Genomic DNA, 23,581 nt, shown 5'->3' with positions numbered 1-23,581 from the left:
AACCTTAGGCTCCATGTTAACAGTGCTAAAGTCCTTTAGCCCATTGGTTTGTGTATCCCAGTGTCAACAGAGTCAGAAACATGGAAAAGTTTCCAGGTATGTTTGGGTCTTCTTTTGACCCAGATAAAATGCTGAGGCTATATGCCATTATATTTGCATGTTAGAGTGGAATGTTTCTTTGCTGACTTCATATCTGCTAAGTGGTGAGCTGCAAATTAAAGACTAAGACTTTCTGCTTATGAGGTTGAGCTGGAAATAAGGAGAACTGAACTTGCAGTGTTGGCCTGCATTTAGAGACATCATCAGAAGTTTGAGTCCAAAGCTCTACACGGGGCCCAAAAAGAGGAATTGGGATAAAAATATTTTAAAGGAAAAAATATTCTTTGGCAAAGGGAGCAAATCAATTCAGTAGAAGTTATGTCCAAGTTTTAGTTAGATCTTGAGAGGAGAATTTCAGAAAACTCTTTATGGAGACAAAAGGATGTAGCCAGACTCTATGGCTTACGTTATGAGGAAACTATAGATACTAAAGTTCTATCTCCTGGAATATGGAAAGTTCAGGGTTGATCGGTTTCAAGTTTTCAAAGCATTAAGGAAGAAATGACAGGAAAATAAATCAAGACTAAATCTTACTCCTATATGGAAAGTCTAGGAGAAAGGGAATAGTCTAAATATCAGCAAAGCTTTTCAGGAGTGAAAGTGGGAAAATGCTTTCAAAAAGCAATGGACAGGTGAAACTCTCTTTGGAAAATAACAATTGACATTAAGTGTTAATTTTGATTGATTGATAGATTTGAGTTTACCCAAAGATGTTAAAGGATATGACTGAAATGCAAGCTTATGAAATAGACACAGGTGAGATTTGACATTGAATGACTGAAAGGCTTGAGAGGTTAAATAACTCATTTTGCTGTAAATTGGATGATGCATAAAATCATATTAGTATATAGCTTATGGACAGTGTAATGCTGTGGTGTTGATATCAGTCCCGGTGTCTCTACAGTAGACACTGTGTCTCTACAGCTGTTCTCAAATCATACTTGGAAAATGTAGATCAAATAAAATAAAAACTAAGCAAATTACTCTCCTCGCTATTCTGCATAGCATTTAATTTGTGAAAATTCTCTCCCTCCTCTCTTCTACCTAATTTGTTATTGTTTGTTTCTTGCGGATTAGTCCAGCTTTTACAGCAGTTTTGTCGATGAGCTGACAGAGTATGAAACAAAGAGTGTGCTTGCAACTCCCATCATGAATGGGAAGGATGTTGTCGCTGTGATAATGGCAACCAATAAAACAGATGGATCTCATTTCACTGAAGATGATGAAGATGTAAGTCTTCCCATGTATCTGTAAAAACAAGTTCTTATATAAAACAAGTATGTTTGTATTGGTTTATTTACAGAGCATAATCTGTTTTCTTTCAGCTTTTCTTGAAATACCTCAACTTTGCCAGTTTGAACCTCAAAATCTATCATCTGAGCTACCTTCACAACTGTGAAACCAGAAGAGGCCAGGTAAAGGAAATTAAAATTAAACATTTCCAGACAGTGGCAGTCCAAAATAAAACAAAAAGTAGTAGAAAAACTCAGCAGGCCTGACAACATCTGTGGAAAGAGAAAGAATTGGTATTTCAGGTTAAATAGATTGTGGTAGAAATGGGTCCTTGACCTTCAAGTTTGTTTCTCTTCCACAGATTTTTCCTTGAAGTTTCCAGCATTTTTGGTTTTTATTTGAGCGGAGGCAAAATTTCTGTTAGGATTCCTCACTGTTATCTTTGCTGCATTCCCAAGGAATATTATTATAATTATGATCAAGGAATGCATAGATTTTGCAAAGGTTGTAATTTTCATAATATTACATTGGGAATGTGGAACTACTGTTACATTACATTAAGTGCTCACATAAACTATTCACACTCCAAGAAAAGCCAGTTGTTTGGTGTTCACTGTTCACTTACATTACTGTGACATATATATGTAACATAACACCAAGGAAGAACATTTCCAAATTAGCAGAATCAGTCACTTGGGTTTTGGAAATAGTTTATTTTTATTTATTTTTCTTCAACTTATACATAGATCATGAGCATTATTGACAAGCTCAGCATTTATTATTCATCCTGATTGCCCTTAGGATGGTTGGAGGAAACAATCTTTGTGGAGTGTGGTGGTGTATGAGATGATGGTACTTCCAGAGTAGTGAGTTTAAAGACTTGCATGAATTAACAATTGGAATTAGATATTTTAAAGACAAAGATGGTGTGTGACTTGGGGGGAACCTGATTACATTTCTGTCAAGGTGTCAATGATAGTTCTTCATGGTGTTTCAGACTTATTACTACTGACACTGTGAACTTCACATGAACAGGGAATTCCACTGCGCACCAGTGTATGTACAATAATCTAAACTACATGCAAGTGTTTGGGATGTGGGAGGAACCTAGAGCACCTGGAGGAAACCTGTGCAGTCACAGGGGAACATGCAAACTTCACACAGACAGCACTTAATGTCAGGATTAAACTTTGGTCTCTGGCATTGTGAGGCAGCAGCTTTGTTGCTACCTCCAAAATGGTACCTGATTTGTTAGATATTTCTAGTAACTGTTGCTGTATTATGCATTTCTAGCATTCAGTTTCATATCCACTCCTTTTATTCTAATATCATGATTTTTTTTTCCATTGCTGTAGGTTCTTTTATGGTCGGCTAACAAAGTATTTGAGGAGCTGACAGATATTGAGCGCCAGTTTCACAAGGCTCTTTATACAGTGAGAGCTTACCTGAACTGTGAGAGATACTCAGTTGCACTGCTAGACATGACCAAGAAGAAGGTTTGGATCATGCTAAGTTTATTATATTGATTTAAGTACCACATCATTTAGAACCATTGAATTGGATCTTGTCTACGATGAAATCATTTATGTGTCTGAATATTATTTTACACTTGTAACATTTGAGGAAAACATGGATGAGAGGTGTATGGAGGGATATGGGCCAGGTGTAGGTCAGTGGGACTAGGCAGAAAAATGGTTCGGCACAGCCAAGAAGGGCCAAAAGAAGGACCTGTTTCTGTGCTGTAATGTTCTATGGTTCTGTGGTTCTAAATTTAGGCTTAAACAATGAAACCTATTCACAAATACTTTCCTAAGCCAAATACCGAGGGTTCAGTTGAGTTCATTTGCATTCAGCCTGAAGTATTGATGACATAACTCTACTGAGGCCTGGTGCAGCCACCACAAATACTCTGTAGGGAGAGGTTACAGTACAAGGCCTCCTGCCTTTGCACACTGAGGGTCTGGATCATGTAATTTGGTCATGGAATGAACGTAGGTGAAAACATGATGCCATTTTATCTAATGGTAGAATGATATGTCTTGGCTACATGTAGTACTAAACATATTTATTAAATATTAAATATTTAGTTTTGTTGTAGATAAAGCTGTTTCTCATGATAAAAGAACAACACTAATACAACTATATTTTACTTGTAATATAGATGGTGAATGAGACAGGTAATTCACCTGTGTGATGGTATTGGCTTTGCTGTCGGTGAAATTCTAAACTCAAATGAAGATGTTAAGCCCTATTAGATAGATAGATAGATAGATAGATTACCCCATCGATAGCTATGGGTATCCTCACTAAAGAGAGGTTATATTGTAGCCACCTATTCCTTAAAAGCTAGATCACTTGCCTTTTTATCTTCCATAGCAAGTTTAACTGCCGGTACCCAGTATTTGAATGGTGTGTCCCCTCTTCACGTAGATTATCCAAAAGCTTCTGGAGACAGAGTTCCCAAACAAACAAAATAAACACTGTGAACGTTGATCCTGAGTACACAGCTCTTTCAACTATTGATGGATAAACTATTTGATGTACTAAATGACAGTATCAATTTGGTCTGCAAACCTCCTTGAACTTAATAAGTTTGCCAATGTTGTCTGGTTTTATACTGGCCCAATTAACAACCCCATTGTCTTACACTGCATCTCTTAACCAGTCAGCCTCGTGCTGTGGGTCATCAGTCTATGCTCTATAGACAGCTTGCAAACGGTCCTTTTAACTTCAGACTGACTATTGCTTGCCATTTACATCAAGAACTGAAGACTGGCTCCCATTTAAGACAAGAGGCTGAACAAGTATTGTTGGTTGGAAGTTTGCCTTACTCAAAAACAACACTTCGGTCTCTATGAGTGTCAGCAGCTGTATTAAAAAGCTGAGTTTGGCAGAAAGGTCTCCTGGCCCCAGACAGTGAATATCCATCACATCTGCAAGTCCACCAAGCTCTGTAGTCATTAAATGTCCATTGATGCTTACTTTCGCTGGTTATCAATGTCGAGTGGGGGTCTTGGTTGATTTCATTTATGTAACCCAGTGACACAGGCTCGTTGCAGCTTTGGCTAGGAAATTCAATCTAAACTGATAGTGCAACTTATAGACTTGATAATAAAGTTGCCATTGTTGGTGATGAATTCACTAAGGAAACCTTATGTCATCTTTATTGTGGTAATAAAATAGGGTAAAAGGTAATTTAAAAAAAAATTAAAATGGTTTAGGTTTAACTGGTTCTATTGGTCTATGTTGCATTAAAGTAATATCTACTCTACAATTAAACAAATATAGAATAAATCTATATAAATCTGAAGTTCTTAACTTCACATTTCCAAATTTGTCATTGCTTAACGCATTATTAATTAGTTTTATATTCCTGAAACTGTGACTTATATTCAATAAGACCTTGATGGAAACCACGATTGATAGTCTATGCTGTAACAGTAATAGCTTTTACTGTGTCACTGGTAATCTATTGATAAACAATGGATACTATAGATCAGTAGGATCTTGTCTACCTCGTGACTAGCTCATCAATATTTTCATGGCCATGTGTCGCTCTCTCTTGTGATAAATTAACAGGCTCAATATACAGTTTCATAACAATAGATTCTACATGTTTTTTATATTTCATTTGCAGGAGTTCTTTGACCTATGGCCTGAACAGATGGGTGAAGTTCCTCCCTACCAAGGTCCCAGGACACCAGATGGCAGAGTACGTTTTTATTGGATTTGGTTGGAATATAAGAATCCTGTTATTGACATTGACGATAGAAACTATCTCCTTTTATATTGTGCATTTCACAATCAGTTCATCCCTTTACAACCAATGCATTATCATTACTCTTACAATGTAGGGAAGGTGGTAACTCATTTGTACACAGCAAGGTTCCATAATGTAATGAGGATCAGATAATCTGATTCATTCATATTGGGTGATACATATTGGCTGGAACTTCTGTGATCTCGTTTGTATAGTGCCATAGATTTCTTTCAATGGACTTCTGAAACATCGATGTTGCTTCAGTTCAATATTTCCTCTACTTTCCCATCATCCCAGTGCTTGCTAACCCACAGTGATTCACAGTCAAGCTATGCCCCGATTTTTACATTCTTAGCCTTGTCCTTAAACCCTCCCAGGCCATATCCCTCTCTATCTCTTTAATTCCTCCTCGTGCGCTGTGATAAAGGACCCCCTCAAATTTTGGCTTGTTGCTCAATCCTGAATTTAATTACATAAGTATTAGTTTCCTTGCCTTCCTCTGCCAAGATCCCAAGCTCCAGAATTCCCTCCCTGTACATCCTTGCCTTTCCACCTCTTTTCCTTTCTTCGAGGCATGTGTTAAAACCTTAGTCTATCACCAAGATTTTGGACATCTGCCCCAACACTGTGCTGAACATAATGCCACATTAAATTAAATCTCTTCTGCCTAATAGTATCTGAAATATATCTTATGGAAATGTTTCTTTGATGATGAACTTCAATAAAAAAAATTACAAAAAAAAACTTGATCCATATCCCTCCATTCCCTGAATATTCAGTGTCTATCTAAAAGCCTCTTAAACTTCACTGTCGTATCAGTTTCCACCATTATCCCTGGCAGCCCATTGCAGGTATCTACCATTCTATGTAAAAGAAAACCTGCCCTGTACCTTTCCTTTAAACTTTCCCCCACCCCACTTTAAATGCATGCACTTGGTATTTCTGCCTGGAGAATAATTCTGACTACCTGTGCTTCTCTTAATGCTACAAACTTCTGTTGGATCTCCCTTCAGCCTCTGACATTCCAGAGAAAGCAATCACAGTTTGTCCAACCTCTCCTTATATCTCATACCCTCTAATCCAGGCAGAATCCTGGTAAACCTCTTCTGCACACTTTCCAAACCTTCCTCATCCTTTCTGTACTGGGATAACAAGAAATGCATATAATAGTCCAATGCAGCATAACCAAAGTTTTATACAGCTGCAACATGACTCCCTTATTCTTACTCTCAATGATCTGATCAATGAAAACAAACATGGCATGTTCCTTCTTTACCACCGTATCTACATCAGTGGCCATATTCGAAGTTATTGAATGGCTCTGTGATTTGAGGAAGTACCCTGGTATACCTTTGCTAGATTAAAGATGCTGAGTAAACAAAAGCTGTTGTTGGAAGGTGGCAGAGTAGAATTTAATCCAATAAAAAGCAACACACGCATTCCACTTCTGAAACTTGATTTTGTTAATTTCAGTAGAATCATATTTCCGAAGAGAGTACAAAACAAGATGAATTACTTCCCACCCCAGATCTCTGACAATCCCTCAGATTTTGACAGAATAGTACATGAACCCACAACCTTATAGGCAGGAGGAATATCGTCTAAACCAAGGTGGAAACTAGGCCATAGCAGACAACAAATTCCAGCTGATTTCATCGTAAATTCTGCCTGTTAATAGCAAATGTTATTATTTTATAGGAAATAATCTTTCACAAAATCATTGATTACATCCTACATGGGAAGGAAGAGATTAAGGTCATTCCGTAAGTTTTGAACATCTCAGTTGGCAACTTCTTTTTCAGGTGGTAAAATAATATAAATATCCAACTTGTGGTTTTCTCTCTCTCTCTTCTTCAGGACTCCTCCTGCCGATCACTGGGCCTTGGTTAGTGGACTGCCAACTTATGTTGCGGAAACTGGCTTAGTAAGTTTTGTTTTCAAAGCCTCTAAAACATTTTGCTAATAACATCATCTTACCTTGGAAAACAAATGGAGGAGAGAAATGGAATAATTTATCTACTTAGAGTTGGGGCATGGGTAGTAACAAAGAACACCACCATTGGCAACACATGCTAGGAAACTGAGAACATGAAGTGTGAAAGTAATCCAAAGTAAGATTTAATAAGTGATAGCTGCATGTCACAAGAGATGAGGAGGTTACAATTGCCCTATTGTCAAATGCATTGAAAGTCACTCTCAATTCTGACTCCAGTGTATTCTGAAAGTTCTAGCACGTGAGTAATCCTGCTTAATTTTAAATTTGTTTGTGACAAACTTTTCCATAGGCCTCACAAAGTGGTCTGTCTCTCAGAAACTGTCTCCAAGCCATTTAATTCCGCTGCTCCTGCATAGCCTTTGTTTCATTATCTTTTGCTTCCATCTGAGAGCAACCTGTCATTCCACTTGAGCAGCTACTGAAAACCCTGGTGACCCTGCTATAAGGTTCCCCATGCGGAGATCCATTCCTCTAGCACTGGAGATCCAGGGCATAGGTTGTGAAGTGATACAGCCACCTGAAGTGCACAGTGTGTACTTCACCCTGTTTGTAAAATTTCTGAGACTTTAAAGTTCCTTTGTTTGTTCTGTAGATACCAATATATTGCATTCTGAAGAGACTCCTTGACTTTTGCATGGCAATTTGGAAATATTTTTGGATTGGAAACCTGGGGTTTCCCATCATCCTGTGGAGTTTTACCTCAACTGTGAATACTTTTTGTTTAAGACAAAATCCACACATGGAAATCAGCCTGATTGGCTGACTGGATTCTGATTGAAAAGGAGAACATCCAATCCACGACCCACTGCAGTGAGAGGGTGCATGGTGGGGTCAGGTTTGAAGTGAGGTGATATATGTCAGGTGATGATGCTAAGATGCAATGATACCTTGTGGAGTTGGGAAGTCAACTTCACAAAATGTTTGAACTCATTAACCTTCTCCTGGAAGCCAACTTCATCCCTCTTCAGTTGAAGAGTTTCCAGAGATTTAGGACACCCATTCTTCCCAGTAAAACAGAGTTAGTTAGATCAGAGGCTGAATATATTTGGGATGTTAACCTAGAATTGAAATGATTTCGTCCCTCTTGTTCTTTCCTAGTAAAGTCAGAAGATGGCTTGTTGAAGTCAATTTTCCAATACAATAGGAGTTTTATTTCCAAGTTAACCCTCCTATCCTCACAATCACTCACGTTTTCATGTTTGTGGATAATGATTGGTGAAATCAGCATTTATTTTATCTAAGCCATCTTATGCTGGTTTAAGTAGGCTCCTGAATCCTCCGTGGCACAGTGACACAACTAGTAGAGTTTCTGCCTCACTGCATGGCTTTGCTGTCTATGTGGAGTTTGCATGCTCTTCTTGTCACCACATATGTTTCCCCAGATAAAATGCATGCTCTTCCTGTGTTTGCTTCCACATTACAAAGACATGTAGATCTGTAGGATAATTGACTGATGTAAATTGATTCTAACGTATAAACGAATGGTTGAATTTAGACAGGGCCCTTACAGTTACCTTTTTTGAAGTTTTGGATTTGATCAGAAAGTTTTTCCTTGTTTTCTTTTTTGCTTTCACTCTCAGTTTGAGCTGCCCAGTTCTTTTTTCTTTTTTTTCTTTTTTAAATTTTTTTTGTGTTTTTTCTGTATATGTCAATTATAAAAGTTTCTTTATCTTTTTTTTCTTTTTATGGATAAGAGGAGAATCAATTACCTTTCTCTTTATTATATACTATTAGATTAATACTATGTTTGATCTCGACAATGTTTATTTTTCTTTTTATTTGAACTGATATAGATATTTGTGATAATTCTCCTCTTGTTTTTATATATATCTATATATATAATATGTGTGTGTGTACTCTTTTATTTAACTAATAAAAAGATTGATAAAGCAAAGCAAAGAATTTAGACAGGAATTGTTGAGATTATTGGGAGAATATTAAATCAGATTAATATATGATTAGTGTAAATGGTAGCTGCTGGTTGGCACCGACCCAGTGGGCTGAAGGCTCTGTTGTTGAGCTGCAATTCTCTATGCCTCTATGACTAATCTAGTTTGTTATTATCTTCTCAGATCTGCAATATCATGAATGCAGCAGCTGATGAAACTTTCAGCTTTCAGGTAAAGCAGCTATTTGCTAGAATCACACGCCTACTGACTCCCACACCCTCTTCAAATCCCAAGCTCTACAATTCAGAATGTCATTTTCCAAAAACAAAACTGAAAAGTATTTCGATTATTCTATTCATAATAAGAAACTGGTATTTGTTGCTGTCAATAATTTTATTGCTTTTGGATTTGCATAACTATGGCAAACAGGTTTAAAAAAGGATGGAATGTCAACTGTGGAAAATTGCTTTTGCCAGCTAAAGGGCAACGAGACCTGTTTCAATTGTAGTTACGGAAGTAGTTAGAGGCTCAGAACTCATGAGTAATTTCTGAATCCTGAGGACACATGGAAGAGAAATGGTTTCTCTGGCACTCTTGTGACTCCAAGCCACTTCAATAATGCCAGTGTCTGGTCGATCACAAGATAGGTAGGTCAGTGGCATTGGTAGAGATGGAGTCACCAGTTACAGCACTATCCTGGGTTATGTCTTTGGACCCTAACATATGGACTCATGCATTTCCTAGCTCCTGGTATTAAAGTATCAGTGAATTGTGTTTTGGTCCCTTTTTCACTGAACCGGCAAGAGAAGCTATAACTTGTGTACAGAGGAGATACAGTACTGTTTTACTGAAAAGTCTCTTTGAAGTACGACTACTTTGAAGATTTCCCTCTCCCTTTGATGAGAGTTCTGTGAGATTCTCTCACTGCTCACCTCTCGATCTCTGTGCTCTTCTGCTCTTTGACCATGTGTTCATGCAGACTCACTACCACAGCCATGCATTCTTCCTGGGAACTCACCTCCCTATCTCCCTCCCTTTATTCCATGGTCTACCTTTTCCTCCTATCAGATTCCATCATGTTCAGCCCTTTGTCACTGTCATCCATCACTTCCCAGCTTCTAATATCATTCCCACTCTTCCCTCCCTCATCTGCCTATCACCTCGCTGACTTGGATCCACATCACCCACCAGCTTTTGCTCCACCATTTTCTACTGGTTATTTCCCCTCCAGGTGAAGGGTCCCAACCTGAAATGTAGATTGTCCATTTCCTCCAAATATGCCATCTGACTATTGAGTTCAACTATTCGTTTGTACATCACTCAAGAATGTGTATAGTGCACACTTATCCTAATTCAATTGTAAAATGGCAATTGGGGTCTTGTGTGGTTACCACCAATTTAATGTGCCTGGTGTCTGGATCAGGCAAAATTAGGCCCATCAGTGGGAAGAGGTGGTAAATCATTGAACCCGATCTCTAGGGATTACCAAACCAAAGGGGAACTTCAATCAGGTATCTCTTGTTATGGTAATGTTTTACACCAAAGTGGTTAACATCTTTGGATGAGAATGATACAGATTAACTCACTGAGAGTTGTCCAAGCTGCAATAAAAAGGAATGAAAACGAAGTACTCAGCAGGTCAGGCTATAACATCTCAAGTTGGTGATCTTTAATCAGAATTGGGGAACGTTAGAAATAAACAGGTTTTAAACTACAGAAAAATACTGTAGTGTGAAGCAATGAAGAAGACAGAAAGTTTATGATAGACTGGAAGGCAGGAAAAGTGAAATGAGAAAAGGGATGACAGTGCAAATGTATCGGGTGGTTGTGGGGTAAGTAAGGAATTAAGTGAATAATTCAGGGAGGCTCAAATGATAGAAATAGAATCAATATCTGAAATTATCTGAGTTAAATTCTGTAGATGTTGAAATAAGTATAAAATATTTTAGCTAACTATTCTACTTCCAGGTTGTATTCCTCCCTCAGATGATTCTTTTGTTTCTTATCAATCACTACTCCTTTTCAGTTTTTCATCTTCGGGAAGTACGGATCATATAGGGAAATACAAAACATCTTCATGACAAATGGTAAATAACTCAGGGAATAGATTGCCCTTTATGCAGCCAACACTAAAGGATTTTTGGAGAGAGAAGTATTTGAGAGAGCTGGTTATAGAGCCAAAACAGAACTCACAATAGCTCACACAAAATGCTGGTGGGACACAGCAGGCCAGGCAGCATCTATAGGGAGAAACACTGTCGACGTTTCAGGCCAAGACCCTTCGTCAGGACTAACTGAAGAGAAAGATAGTAAGAGATTTGAAAGTAGTGGGGGGAGGGGGAAATGCGAAATGATAGGAGAAGACCAGAGGGGGTGGGATGAAGCTAAGAGCTGGAAAGGTGATTGGCAAAAGTGATACAGAGCTGGAGAAGGGAAAGGATCGTGGGATGGGAGGCCTCGGGAGAAAGAAAGGGGGAGGGTAGCCTCCAACCTGATGGCATGAACATTGACTTCTCTAACTTCCGTTAATGCCCCTCCTCCCCTTCTTACCCCATCCCTGACATATTTAGTTGTTTGGTTTTTTTTCTCTCTCTGCCCATCACTCTGCCTGTTATCCATCTCCCTCTGGTGCTCCCCCCTCCCCTTTTCTTTCTCCCGAGGCCTCCCGTCCCATGATCCTTTCCCTTCTCCAGCTCTGTATCACTTTAGCCAATCACCTTTCCAGCTCTTAGCTTCATCCCACCCCCTCCGGTCTTCTCCTATCATTTCGCATTTCCCCCTCCCCCCACTACTTTCAAATCTCTTACTATCTTTCTCTTCAGTTAGTCCTGACGAAGGGTCTTGGCCCAAAACATCGACAGTGCTTCTCATTATAGATGCTGCCTGGCCTGCTGTGTTCCACCAGCATTTTGTGTGTGTTGTTTGAATTTCCAGCATCTGCAGATTTCCTCATGTTTACTCGCAATAGCTGCTGAATCAAAGTCTTTTTCTGTTATTTCTGCTATTGACGTAGCATATTTCAGTCGTTTAAGCATTGGAGTTGTGTCTTAAGTGTGTTACATCTTTATTTGTATGTAATCACCATGGGGCCCTGTTTCAGATCTGGGAAGAGAGCAAAGTACATTAAAATGGTTCCTAAGTGGATAAGAAAAGAACAGTTTTACATTGGGGCAAGAATTGCATATTTCAAACTAGTGATTTTTTAAATTCATTTCTAGGGATGTGGACTTTGCAGATTGAGTCAGTATTTAATTTCCCACCCCTAATTTCTCTTGAGAAGTGGTGATGAGCTGCCTTCTTGAACTGTTGCAGTCCTTGAGGTGTGGGTATACCCACAATGTTGTCAAAGTGGGAGTTTCATGATTTTTACTCATCGACAGTGAAAGAGCAGAGATATATTTACAGAATGAGATGATAAATAGCAAGAGGGCAACCTCCAGGGGTTGGTGTCCTCATACTTTTGCTGCCACTGTTCTTGTTGACAGACGGCATGGGTTTGGAATGTGATGTCTAAGGATGCCATTTAAAATATTCTCTCATCTCCTGCATTCAGACTGAACCTTTGGATAGCTTTGGATGGACCATCAAAAATGTCCTTTCAATGCCAATAGTAAACAAGAAGGAAGAGATTGTTGGAATCGCTACATTTTACAACAGGAAAGATGGGAAACCTTTTGATGAAATGGACGAAGTTCTTATGGAAGTAAGCCTCACACCATAACTTTTCATCGTATTTGACCAGTTTGATTTTTACTCTGAAGTGATAACTGATATTTCATTATTCTCTGCCTCTAATTTCACTCCTAGTCCTTGACCCAGTTCTTAGGCTGGTCTGTTCTCAACACGGACACATACGATAAAATGAACAAGCTGGAATATCGGAAAGACATTGCCCAAGGAATGGTGCTGTATCACGTGAAATGTAGCAAGGATGAAATTCAGGACATATTGGTAGGTATTCCAATGTCACCACACTTCCAGCACCTACATAGGATGTCCACAACTCACTCATCCTAACAATACATTTTTGAAATGTGGGAGGAATACATACAGAATCTGAAATACATCTTATGGAAATGTTTGCATGATGCTGAATTTCAATAAAAAATAAATTACAAAAAAAAGTAAAAAAAAAGAAATGTGGGAGGAAATCAGAGCATCAAGCAGAAACCTATGCAGTCATGAGGAGAATGTATGAACTCCTTACAGACAGCAGTGGGAAATGAACCCCAATCTTGCAGCAACTGATGTGATAACTGCTGTGCCACTGTGTCGCTCCACCTAATTCATCTAATGGTCTAATTCAGTGTAGTTAAGATTGACATTTGCACACAAATGAAGATGGTTTGACAAGTAGTCTTTCAGGAAAGTTATACCCCCACTATTCTGACAGTGAACAGTGTGTCTCTTCAGATAATCAACAGTAATTGCAATGAATCAATAAAGCAATAAATCTACAGAATCAAACTATACAGAATGTAGCCATTATCACTAGGGCCACATTTGCCTTCACCTAGTTTTCTGGTACCTCACCTGTGCCTAGCAACAACTTCTGTCAGGGCCCCCATAATCCTCTGCTTTACCTCCTGTAACAGTTTGGAATACATCCCATTGTGTCCTGAGAATTTATTCACCTTTGTATCTAGTAAGATATCTGAATACATCTGCCATTTCAATGTTAACATGTCCCATATTATCTGTACCTCTCCTTGAAAAATGTAACTTCGGTGAATATAAATAAGAAGTATTCAGTAAAGACCTCTCCCACTACCTCAGGCTCCATGCACAAATTGCCCCTTGAGTCCCCTTTCCCTAGTTATCATCTTGATCTCAACAAATTTATAAAATACGTTGGGATTTACTTTAATCTTGTCTGCCAGATGATATTGCATGCCCCATTTGTTCCCCCCCCACACACACATTCTAAACCCCCGGAGGCCCTCACCCATTTTCAGTGTTCAGTACCTGTAACATGATTCAGTTTTCTTCCTGCATCAAACCTTCAATATCCCTTGACAACTAGGGCTTCATGGACTTGTGTTCCTTAGCTTTCACCCCTACAGGTACCCGTTGGCCCTGAATTCTCACTATTTCAGTTTTAAAAAGGCTTCCATTTGTCAGAAGTATATTGACCCACAAACTTGCAATTTACTTTTTTCTGAGCCCTGTCTTGTAGTATTGAAATTACCCTTACCATCGTTCACGTCCTTAATTTCTGGACCTCTCTTATCCCTTCCCATAACTACCTTGTTACCTTGTAGCATATAGAGTTATGGTCATTATCCTGAAAATGCTTGCCCACAAACATTTCAATCACTTGCCTGACTTTATTCCCTAACTATAAGGTCCTGTACAACTTCTGCTATCTGTGTGCTGACATAAAAAGCTCTCCGGAATGTACTTTACAAATTCTACCACCTCTAAAGCCTTCACACTAAGACAAGGGATAATGGGGAGGTTGAATCACCCACTACAATAACCTTATTCTTCAACACCTCTCACTGATCTGCTCTTCAGTCTCCTGCTGACTATTGAGAGGCATGTGGTATCATGCCAGCAAAATGATCACTCCTTTCCTTTCATTTCTAAGCTCTATCCACTCGATTTTTCAAAAAGCCTTGTTAGAAGTCCTCCCTCATTACTGAATATTCTCTCTAACCAATACTGTCATGCCACCTCCCCTTTTACTTCCCCAGAAGGTCCGAAGCTTGAAGATCAAGTTTCCAGTGCTTCCATTTATTTACCATGTTTCTTTAGTTCTACCAATCTTTGTACAGCATTTATGTGGACTATGATATTTGTAAGATTACCTGATTAATTAGCTGGCTAGTGGTGTAGTGTCACCAGCACCGGGCTTCAAGGCGGATGGTCCCAGGTTTGAATCTGGCCAGCCCCTTGCACACTTTCCGTCTGTGCTGGGTCGAGCGTTGAGCTAGCAACTTGGCCTCATAAAAACTCAGGCAAATGCTAAGGAGGTGGCAAAAAAATGCTGCCCAATGCACCACAAAGCGCGAAAAGGAACAACATCCTTATGAATTCCATTCTATCAACTTAAAATACTAAATAAATAACGCAGCAATAAACTGCAGAATAATTCTCTTGGAACTGTCATTTAGAAAATGATACAGTAAAATGTGAAAATAGTAGTAGGGTCTGAATTCCCACAACTATGTTCACATTTTATGTATCATTTTCTAAATTCTAAATTTAAAGTATATTGAGGATTTTTGGAGCTAATCTACAAAACATTGTGCTTCATATCAAATCAAAAAATATATTCCAAATTCTGTCAATAAATTACTAAAAATTAAAAACCAAAATTGTGAAGCTGAAAAAGTATCCATACCCTTTGTAACTGCTATGCTAATTTTCCTCAGGTTCAACACTGTACCTTACCTAAACAATTCACCCAATTTGTTGATGTAGGAAGATCTTCTGTTTTCAATAGAATAATTAACCCCTCGCCCTGTAAGGTCCAACAGTATGGTAGATTTTCAACATACCAAACCAAATGAAGACTAAAAAACATTCAAGACAAGTCAGGGAAATGATAACAGAGAAGCACTAATCTGGGGAAGGGTACAGGAGCACTTTAAAGACACTGAACATACCTCGGAGCTCAGGGCAGTCCATCGTAAAAACATGGAAAACCTATGAAACCACAGCCACACTGCCTAGGTCAGGCTGCCCCTCTGAATGTAGTCACCAGAGAAGAATGCCACGTGTAAGAGAGGTACTGTGATGCCAGCAGTCACTCTGAGTGAGCTGCGGGAGTCAGTAGCTGTAAGTGGAGTTTCATTTCATGGCTCCACAATCTCTAAGGTCTCGCACAAAAAGGGTATTTCTGGAAAAGTGGCAAGGAAGAAGTCCTGGCTAAAAAAAAAAAGCATATCCTTGTTCGTAAAGACTTCATAAAGTATCATTTAGAAGGTACTGCAAAGATGTGTAGGAAGGTTTTGTGGCTGGATGAGACTAAACTGAAAAGTTTTGGCCTCAACTCTCAGTGGTTCATGTGGCGTAAATCTCATACCGTGCATCATCCAGGTAATTCCATCCCTGCTATAAAGTATGGTGGAGTAGCATCATACTGTGGGGATGCTTTTCCGTAGTAGGGACTGGAAATTTGATCAGGATTGATGGAAAGATGTATGCAGCCAAATACAGAGAGTTCCTGGATAAAAGGCTGCTAGTCTCTGCCGGAAAGCTTAAAATGGGGAGGTAATTCATCTTTCAGCAGGACAACAACCCAAAGCACACTGTCAGAACAACCATGGAGAGGCTTCAAATGAAGAAAATTGATGTCTTTGAGTGTCCTAGTCAGAGTGCTGACCTTAACCTGATCGAACATCTCTCGCAAGAACTCAAGATTACTGTCCATCACTGCTCCCCAACTAAATTGGCACACCTTGAGCAATTTAGCAAGCAGAATAGGGAAATCTTGCTCCATCTCATTGGGCAAAGACAATAGAGACTTATCCAAAAAAAACTACTGGCTGTAGTAGCTGCGAGAATTAGTTCAACTAAGTAGTGAGCAAAGAGGGATGAATACTTTAGAACTGCTGACACTTCAGGAGCATGTGATCCACAAATAAAAATTATTAGTTAAATTGATCAAAATCCCTGGTTGTAATGTAAGCAAAGGGTTGGGGCTGAATACTTTTTCAAGGCATTGTATACAAGATTCATGATAAAAACAAATTATGCAAAATTATACAAGAACACAATTAGAACAAAATAATTTAAATGGAATATGGGTGATCTGTACTACATTCCCATTTACTACTACCACCTATTAAAAATGAACTTATATTAGTTTTGAAAGCTCCAATGAACTCAGCAACAATAACTATTTGGGAAGTATGGATTTCTACTACCATTTAATGTGCTGAGCTTGTTTCCTGATTTCCCAACCTACTACCAGTATTACATATTTGAGGCTTTGACCTCCTTAAATTTCCCTGATCAGTAGAAGCAGTTGCCTTCTATAAACACCTTCAGGCAAGAAGTTAACTTTGCATAGTGGCCTGCTCAGCCATTGAAGCAATAATTTTGTGTGATCAATATAACGCTACCATAAGCTGGTCAATACGATCGTCTAAATTCAATTTGCATCACTTAATTTAACTGCACTAAGTAGCATCAAGTCTGATTCAAACAATGACCATTCTCTTAGCCAATATTCAGGAATAAAAATTTAATCATTTGTGCAATCAATAAATCTTGTTCTTTGTTACCAGCCAACAAGGGAATGTTTTGGAAAAGAGCCCAATGAATGTGACGAGGAAGAATTGCAAGAGCTCCTGGTAAGACATTTCTGATTGCTGATGCTCAAAGCATTATCAAATTGGGCTGTCATGTCAAAACAGCATTAAACCTGCCATCTATCAGAGAAAAGAGGTGACATGCACAAGTTTATATGGAAATGTGTAAGTTGAGATGCCTGTTACTAGATCATCAGCAGTGAGAAAAAGTTAGTTTTAAGTTACTTCTGTATCTATATTTTGAGTTGTGATAAAGCATCTTGACCTGAAGCATCAACTTGTTCAAACTTTAATTCCCCATCTCACTCCCACTTTGACTTCCCCACCTGCGATCTCCTGAACTACTACAACAAGGTTGAGGAACAATACTTCATCTTCTGACTGGGCACGTGGGAGTCATCTGAACTCTCTGAACTCCAACTTTAGTTAACTCAATCTTTCTTTCCCTCTGTGTCACAGCTGGCCATTTCTCCAGTCATCCATCTCTCATTTTGGCTGAGGTTTTAACTTTCTAGTATAATTTGGTCTGCTGGACATTTTCCACACCTTTGCTATTTTCAACCCATTAAACTGACAAAGTAGAATGATCTGATTCTAAATCTCACATTAACTCATTTAGTCACATCCTATCAGAGACATTTTTATTCTATTCTTCCCTCCCCTCATTCTCCAAATGAAAATTAACTTGTTTTCTCTCTCACCCAGTTCTGACAAAGGGTCACAGACCTGAAACGTCAACTCCATTTCACTTTCCACAGATGTGGCTGACCTGCTGACTGTTTCCAGCATTTTCAGTATTTATTTCATGGTTTCCAAGACAGTTCTGGTTAACTCAAAGACACTTTAACCTTCCATGTTCTCTCTTAACCCCTCCATTCAAAGTCTATGAGGGTTCAGGCTGAGATTGTTGCCATGAGAACAAAATTCTTTCATGCTTATTCCACCATTAAGACCTTCAGCAGCATTGTAAACAATAATAATATGAAGCTTTCTATAAGAACCAGTTAAATACTTATTGATAAGTTCTCTAGGTAAATTACTGGATTTATTAACAAAGATGATTTCAATATTCTATTGATCTCAATTAATATTTTCATTATTGAATTACAGTGCAAAAAGTGACATTGATATTTAATGACCTTCCAAAATTTTTGAGTCATTATCAAGTGAGTAAAACTAGAGTTATGATGAGACTTTGACTACCTAAGCATACAGACATAACTCTCTCCTAAATCCATTTTCCTTTAAAAGAATGCGTATGAGAACAGTAGGCCAACACACTTCCACAATAATAGTGACTGTGGTGAACTACATATACCTGTCTGGACACGCCCCCCCCCCCCCCCACCGCTGAATGCTCCTGTGGCTCCTCCCACTGACCCCGGTATAAAGGCGATTGAGGCCTGAGCCCTGCCCTCAGTCTCCAGGATGTAGTATGGTGGTCAACTACTGCTCGTTCTTTCTTCCAGTCAATAAAAGCCGATATCTCGCCTCACGTCTCAGAGAGTTATTGATGGTGCATCAGTGACCAAATAATCTGACAAAATCATCTTATTTTTCAGGACCAGCAACTTCCTGCACCAGAGCAGTTTGACCTTTATGAATTCAGTTTTAGCGATTTAGAATTTGCTGAGATGGATCTTGTGCGGTGTGGCATTCAGATGTACTATGAATTAAAAGTTGTGAACAAATTCCATATTCCACGTGAGGTAAGTAATTCTGTGCTATGGGGAAGCTGAAAAGGAAGGAGCTGGATAATTATTGGGATTTAAAATTCCTGGACACTAAGGGGATCTTCAAAGAACCCAGTTGTTGTTGTTGTTGCTTGTGTGTTCTGTAAACGTGGTAGGCATGTTATGTTGGTGCTGAAATATGTGGTGACACTTGCAGGCTGCCCTCAGTACATCCTCAGGTGGTGGTGGTTGTTAACACAGATAAAAAATTTCACTGTATATTTCCGTGTACATGTGATCAATAAACCTTAATCTGAATCAGATTGTAGGAGATTATTGAATAAACTGAATATAACTTTCCAAGTGTCATTAAGAGCAAGAGAGTTACACAGCATGAAAACAAATCTTTAGGTTCACCGAGTTTCTGCCAACCCATTTACACCAATCTTACACTTGTTCCGATCTTACAATTCTTCCCAGATTCCATTCAAATCTCCCTAGACTCTACCATTCACCCCAAACACTAAGGGCAATTTCAATACCAATACCTTCATCTTCAGTCCTTTGAAGAAAATATCTGACCCTAAAGTTTCTCTTTAGTTGATACTTATTGAGTAATTTCAAGGTATATGATTTAAAAGATGTAATAATAATAAGTACTTTATTGATCCCATGTGAGAAATTATTTTGTTACAGCAGCAACATTTAAAAACACGCTTAGCAATGATAGTAAATAATAATAATAACTAATAATAAAGTACAGAATAATAATATACACAATATTAATTTACCAATGTGCAATACTGTACAATAATGTGCGAAATAATAAATGAGACTATTGTACTATGATGTGTGTTCTGCTGTCACACAGAAATGAACTGTTGTATATGCTTGCTGCATTTAGTCTAATTATCTAGACCAAGAAAATCCAAGTGTCATTGCTGCCACGTGCTGATGATTTCAGCCATAGCAGCATGTTAGCAAGGGAAAGCAACATACTTTTAACTCATGATAATTCATCCACTGAACTAATGAGGTCCAAGCCTAAGACTGGCAAGGGACAACTGATTGGAACAGAAATAGAAATCTGTAGAAATAAATCATGATTTAACCAGTTCCGGCACCGTTGGAAAGCACATTAATTCGTCATTCAGGATGCAGAGGAGATTTACCAGCAATGGAATTGCGGTGAGCCGCTTCAAATAGGTGGAGAGTCAAGAAAAGCTATGATTGGCTCCCTTGAAGCATATAAAGCTAAGGCAAGATTTAATAGAAATGATCAAAATAATGAAGGGTTTTTAGAATACCAGGGAGATGCAAGTTAACAGGAAGACACACATGAGAAATAGGAAAAGAATCAGGAGGAGATGGAAAGGAAATTGTTGTCATCCTATGAATTGTTGTGTTCTGAAATGGACTGGGCAAAAAGATGGTAAGAGCATACTAAATTATCATATCAAAGTGAACTGGAGAATGTATTTGAAGGTATTGAAGAAGGAACAGGCACATTAGATTCATTAGATGGGCTTTCAAAGAACTACACAGGTATAACAAGCTATAGAATCCCCTGTGCTGCTTCAGTCTATGATCCTGAGAGGTTCCGAACTGATCAAAGCTGACATTTTATTCAAGTATTCTTCTCCAGCTGTATGGCAGGGCTTGGTCTCAGAGTTTTGGGAATGACAGGCTTATAGGGACATTGTTCGTGAGCTCCATTGCACTGATTGTTCTTGATTCTCATAAAGTGTCAAAGACAATGTTTTATATTGATTGCCTAATATTGCTCTCTCATTTTCCTGCATTAATAAAATATTCTATGGATAATTCATAGGTGCTAGTCCGATTTATTTATTCATTAAGTAAAGGATATCGAAGAATTACGTACCACAATTGGCGCCATGGATTCAACGTTGGACAGACCATGTTCACTCTTCTGATGGTAAGATTAGTTTCTTGTTTGAGACTCGAAAATCTACATTAATTTTAGAGCCCGCTTTTCCCCCTTTGGCCTGTAACACATAGCACTACCTTAACATTCATGATCTAAATTATGCCTTAATAAATCGCCTTTGAGAAATCTTTCTAAATTAATGCATTATATCAGCATAAGATATGAATCGGTTAGCACCCTACATACTTTATCGACAAATTCCATGATCACACTTTTGTGGGCCTGCAATTTCTGATTACTGCTTAAAAATATGTAATGATCAATTCTCCAGTCAGAAAGCTACAGGAAGTTGCATCAATAAGATATGCAGTCATGTGGATTAGCTCCATAACGTCTTTGATTGTTTTGCATTTGCAGACCGGTAAGTTGAAACGGTATTACACAGACTTGGAAACACTGGCCATGTTAACTGCAGGACTTTGCCATGATATTGATCACAGGGGAACCAACAACTTGTACCAGATGAAGTAAGTTCTTGATGAACAGATGTTCTACTTTTCACTTACAGCTACATTTCACAATTATTAAATAAGGTCTCTTTATGTTTCTTTTACTCATAGTTCTCTGACAAGTTACTATTTGTCATTGTTATTTATTTGTCATCAGATCCCAGCACCCACTAGCAAAACTTCACGGCTCTTCAATTATGGAGCGTCATCACCTGGAGTTTAGCAAAACTCTACTTGCCGATGAGGTGAGCCTTTGGATCACATGGACACTTGTGTTTAGATGTGGGCCTTCTTACTAATCCCATGAAGCATTAGAGTGAAATGGAGCAGAATGTAGTTAAAACAGGGGGAACTGAAGATGAAATTCACTTGTGCAATCCCTCTGCCTCTGCATGATGACTCACCTGCAGCATATTGTGATTATTTTTCCCATCGACTTCAAGAGAAATTTCAGTTGTATTAACGCCAGGAGAAAATAAAGTGGGCTGCTGCATATATTAATTGAGCTAAAAAGACAAACACTGGAAATGTGAACTACAGAGTGCAGAGGCCTGACGTACATCTCCATTTAGTAACTGTTTTCTTATTTGCGCATGGAATGTAGATGCCATTGGCAATGCCAGCGTTTATATTTAATCATAATTATCTCATGAACTGCAAAGCCAGTTAAGAGCCGTACAGGGTAAGGATGCCAGATTTCCTTCTCTGAATGATACGTGGAGCAAAGCAGATTTTACAAAAATACAGTGCTCTCATGGCTACCATTACTACTTTGTGACCTTTAGTTTCAAATTCAAATTCAGGCTTAATTGTCATTCAGTCATACACATGAATACAGTCAAATGAAACAGTGCTCCTCTGGGCCAACAGTCACAGAGAGCACATATAGCATCTATAATTACAATAGCAGAAAAACATAGCCCAAGTCCCTGAGTATCATGGCCTGGAGATTGATGGTGCACTGGATGTTGTCCTGGAGCCACGCTTTCTGCAAGTAGAAGCCAGCAGTAGTCTTTCTCATGCACTGGTATGGCTGCAGACGAACGCAATCCACCTTGTCTTCCAGTGAGCAAAAACAGACAGGCAGGACCAACAGGAGGGGCCAGCCGCCAACCCAAAACTGAATCCAGCTGTGTCCCTGCTCTGTCCTACACCGCCTTCAGCACCTCCTTCCTTGTGCGGCTGCAGCAGGAGACCCCGTAGCTTGTGGGGTACGTAACACTGCTCCCCTGCCGGTCCCTCGCCAATGAACCCATCAATTGGGCTTGTAGCATTCAAATTATCAATGTCCAGCAGGGTTTTGTGACCGTAAGAAAAACGACCAAGACAATCATTTGCACCGTTTGTTGGACTGCGCACGGACCCTGCTCAGCACCTTTCTCCTTGGGTGGCCTTAGCAGGCCGCAGCACAGTACGCAACAGGTCCAGCTCCACCGTTATTGAGCAACTCACCAGTGGCGTAGACCCGCGGTACTTGATGTTCTTAATACCCAACAGAGTCTTGCTATCATAAAAAAACCTTTGTTTGGACCCCAGAGAGGCTGCTGCAACCGAGCGCACCACCATCTTACCGAAAGATAATTCACTGAACAAACCAGAAGTGTAATGACGTGAAGTTAAATTCCCCTGCTGGCATGGTAGGACTCGAATTCACATCCCTGGATAAATAATCCAGCAATCTAGTCACTAAATCAGTAACTACCTCACACTGGAGTGCTTAACATAATTGAAGGTTGTGTTAATAATATCACTTTAGAGGTTAAAATATCTGTTATTCCTGGGATGGCAGACTGTGAATTAACCTGCCTCACAGCTCTGAAAAACTGGGCTCAATCCTGACATGTGTTATGTTTTTGTACTGCTATGTTTTGTAACCCTAGAAATTAATTGAAAAAAAAAACCATGGGAGCCCAGGAGTACTCATGTTCTTTGTTTTATTTTCAGTGAAGCATGCACAAAATCCGTGGTGGCGTAATGACTTATTCCATTCACTTATTTCTTACGTATGACCCATAATGAATTAGGTAAACTAACAAAGAATGCTGAATCAACCAATATATTTACAATATTACTCAAATAATACAGTAATATTAAGTACACAACGCTCCTCCCTGCTTAGCAATAAACTCCAAGTCAATATAGAATACACCTCTAATATAGATGCATACACACGCACAATATACTACTGTATATAATACAGCTACTATACAGACATACGCAACTAGTAAATTTTAAATTGTCCCATTCAGGCCTAATGATTTAATCACTGC

General features: G+C 38.9%; 1 protein-coding gene across 1 annotated transcript in view; it reads left to right on the top strand.

The window, feature by feature from the left end:
- LOC140726339 (rod cGMP-specific 3',5'-cyclic phosphodiesterase subunit beta-like) overlaps positions 1-23,581 on the top strand; it is an 80,900-nt gene that overhangs the window by 22,363 nt on the left and 34,956 nt on the right. Inside the window, exons 2-15 of the mRNA XM_073042600.1 lie at positions 1,177-1,329; positions 1,425-1,514; positions 2,688-2,828; positions 4,970-5,044; positions 6,791-6,855; positions 6,950-7,016; positions 9,161-9,208; positions 12,531-12,680; positions 12,785-12,928; positions 17,215-17,280; positions 18,801-18,947; positions 20,743-20,850; positions 21,220-21,329; positions 21,469-21,556. Of these exons, the coding sequence (XP_072898701.1) occupies positions 1,177-1,329; positions 1,425-1,514; positions 2,688-2,828; positions 4,970-5,044; positions 6,791-6,855; positions 6,950-7,016; positions 9,161-9,208; positions 12,531-12,680; positions 12,785-12,928; positions 17,215-17,280; positions 18,801-18,947; positions 20,743-20,850; positions 21,220-21,329; positions 21,469-21,556 (1,452 nt within the window). The remainder of the gene's footprint in view (positions 1-1,176; positions 1,330-1,424; positions 1,515-2,687; positions 2,829-4,969; positions 5,045-6,790; positions 6,856-6,949; positions 7,017-9,160; positions 9,209-12,530; positions 12,681-12,784; positions 12,929-17,214; positions 17,281-18,800; positions 18,948-20,742; positions 20,851-21,219; positions 21,330-21,468; positions 21,557-23,581) is intronic.

Source organism: Hemitrygon akajei, chromosome 4 (genome assembly GCF_048418815.1).
Source record: "Hemitrygon akajei chromosome 4, sHemAka1.3, whole genome shotgun sequence".
Lineage (NCBI taxonomy): Eukaryota > Metazoa > Chordata > Chondrichthyes > Myliobatiformes > Dasyatidae > Hemitrygon > Hemitrygon akajei.
Note: the sequence above shows the minus strand (reverse complement) of the source record. Positions and strands in the feature narration are given on the sequence as shown.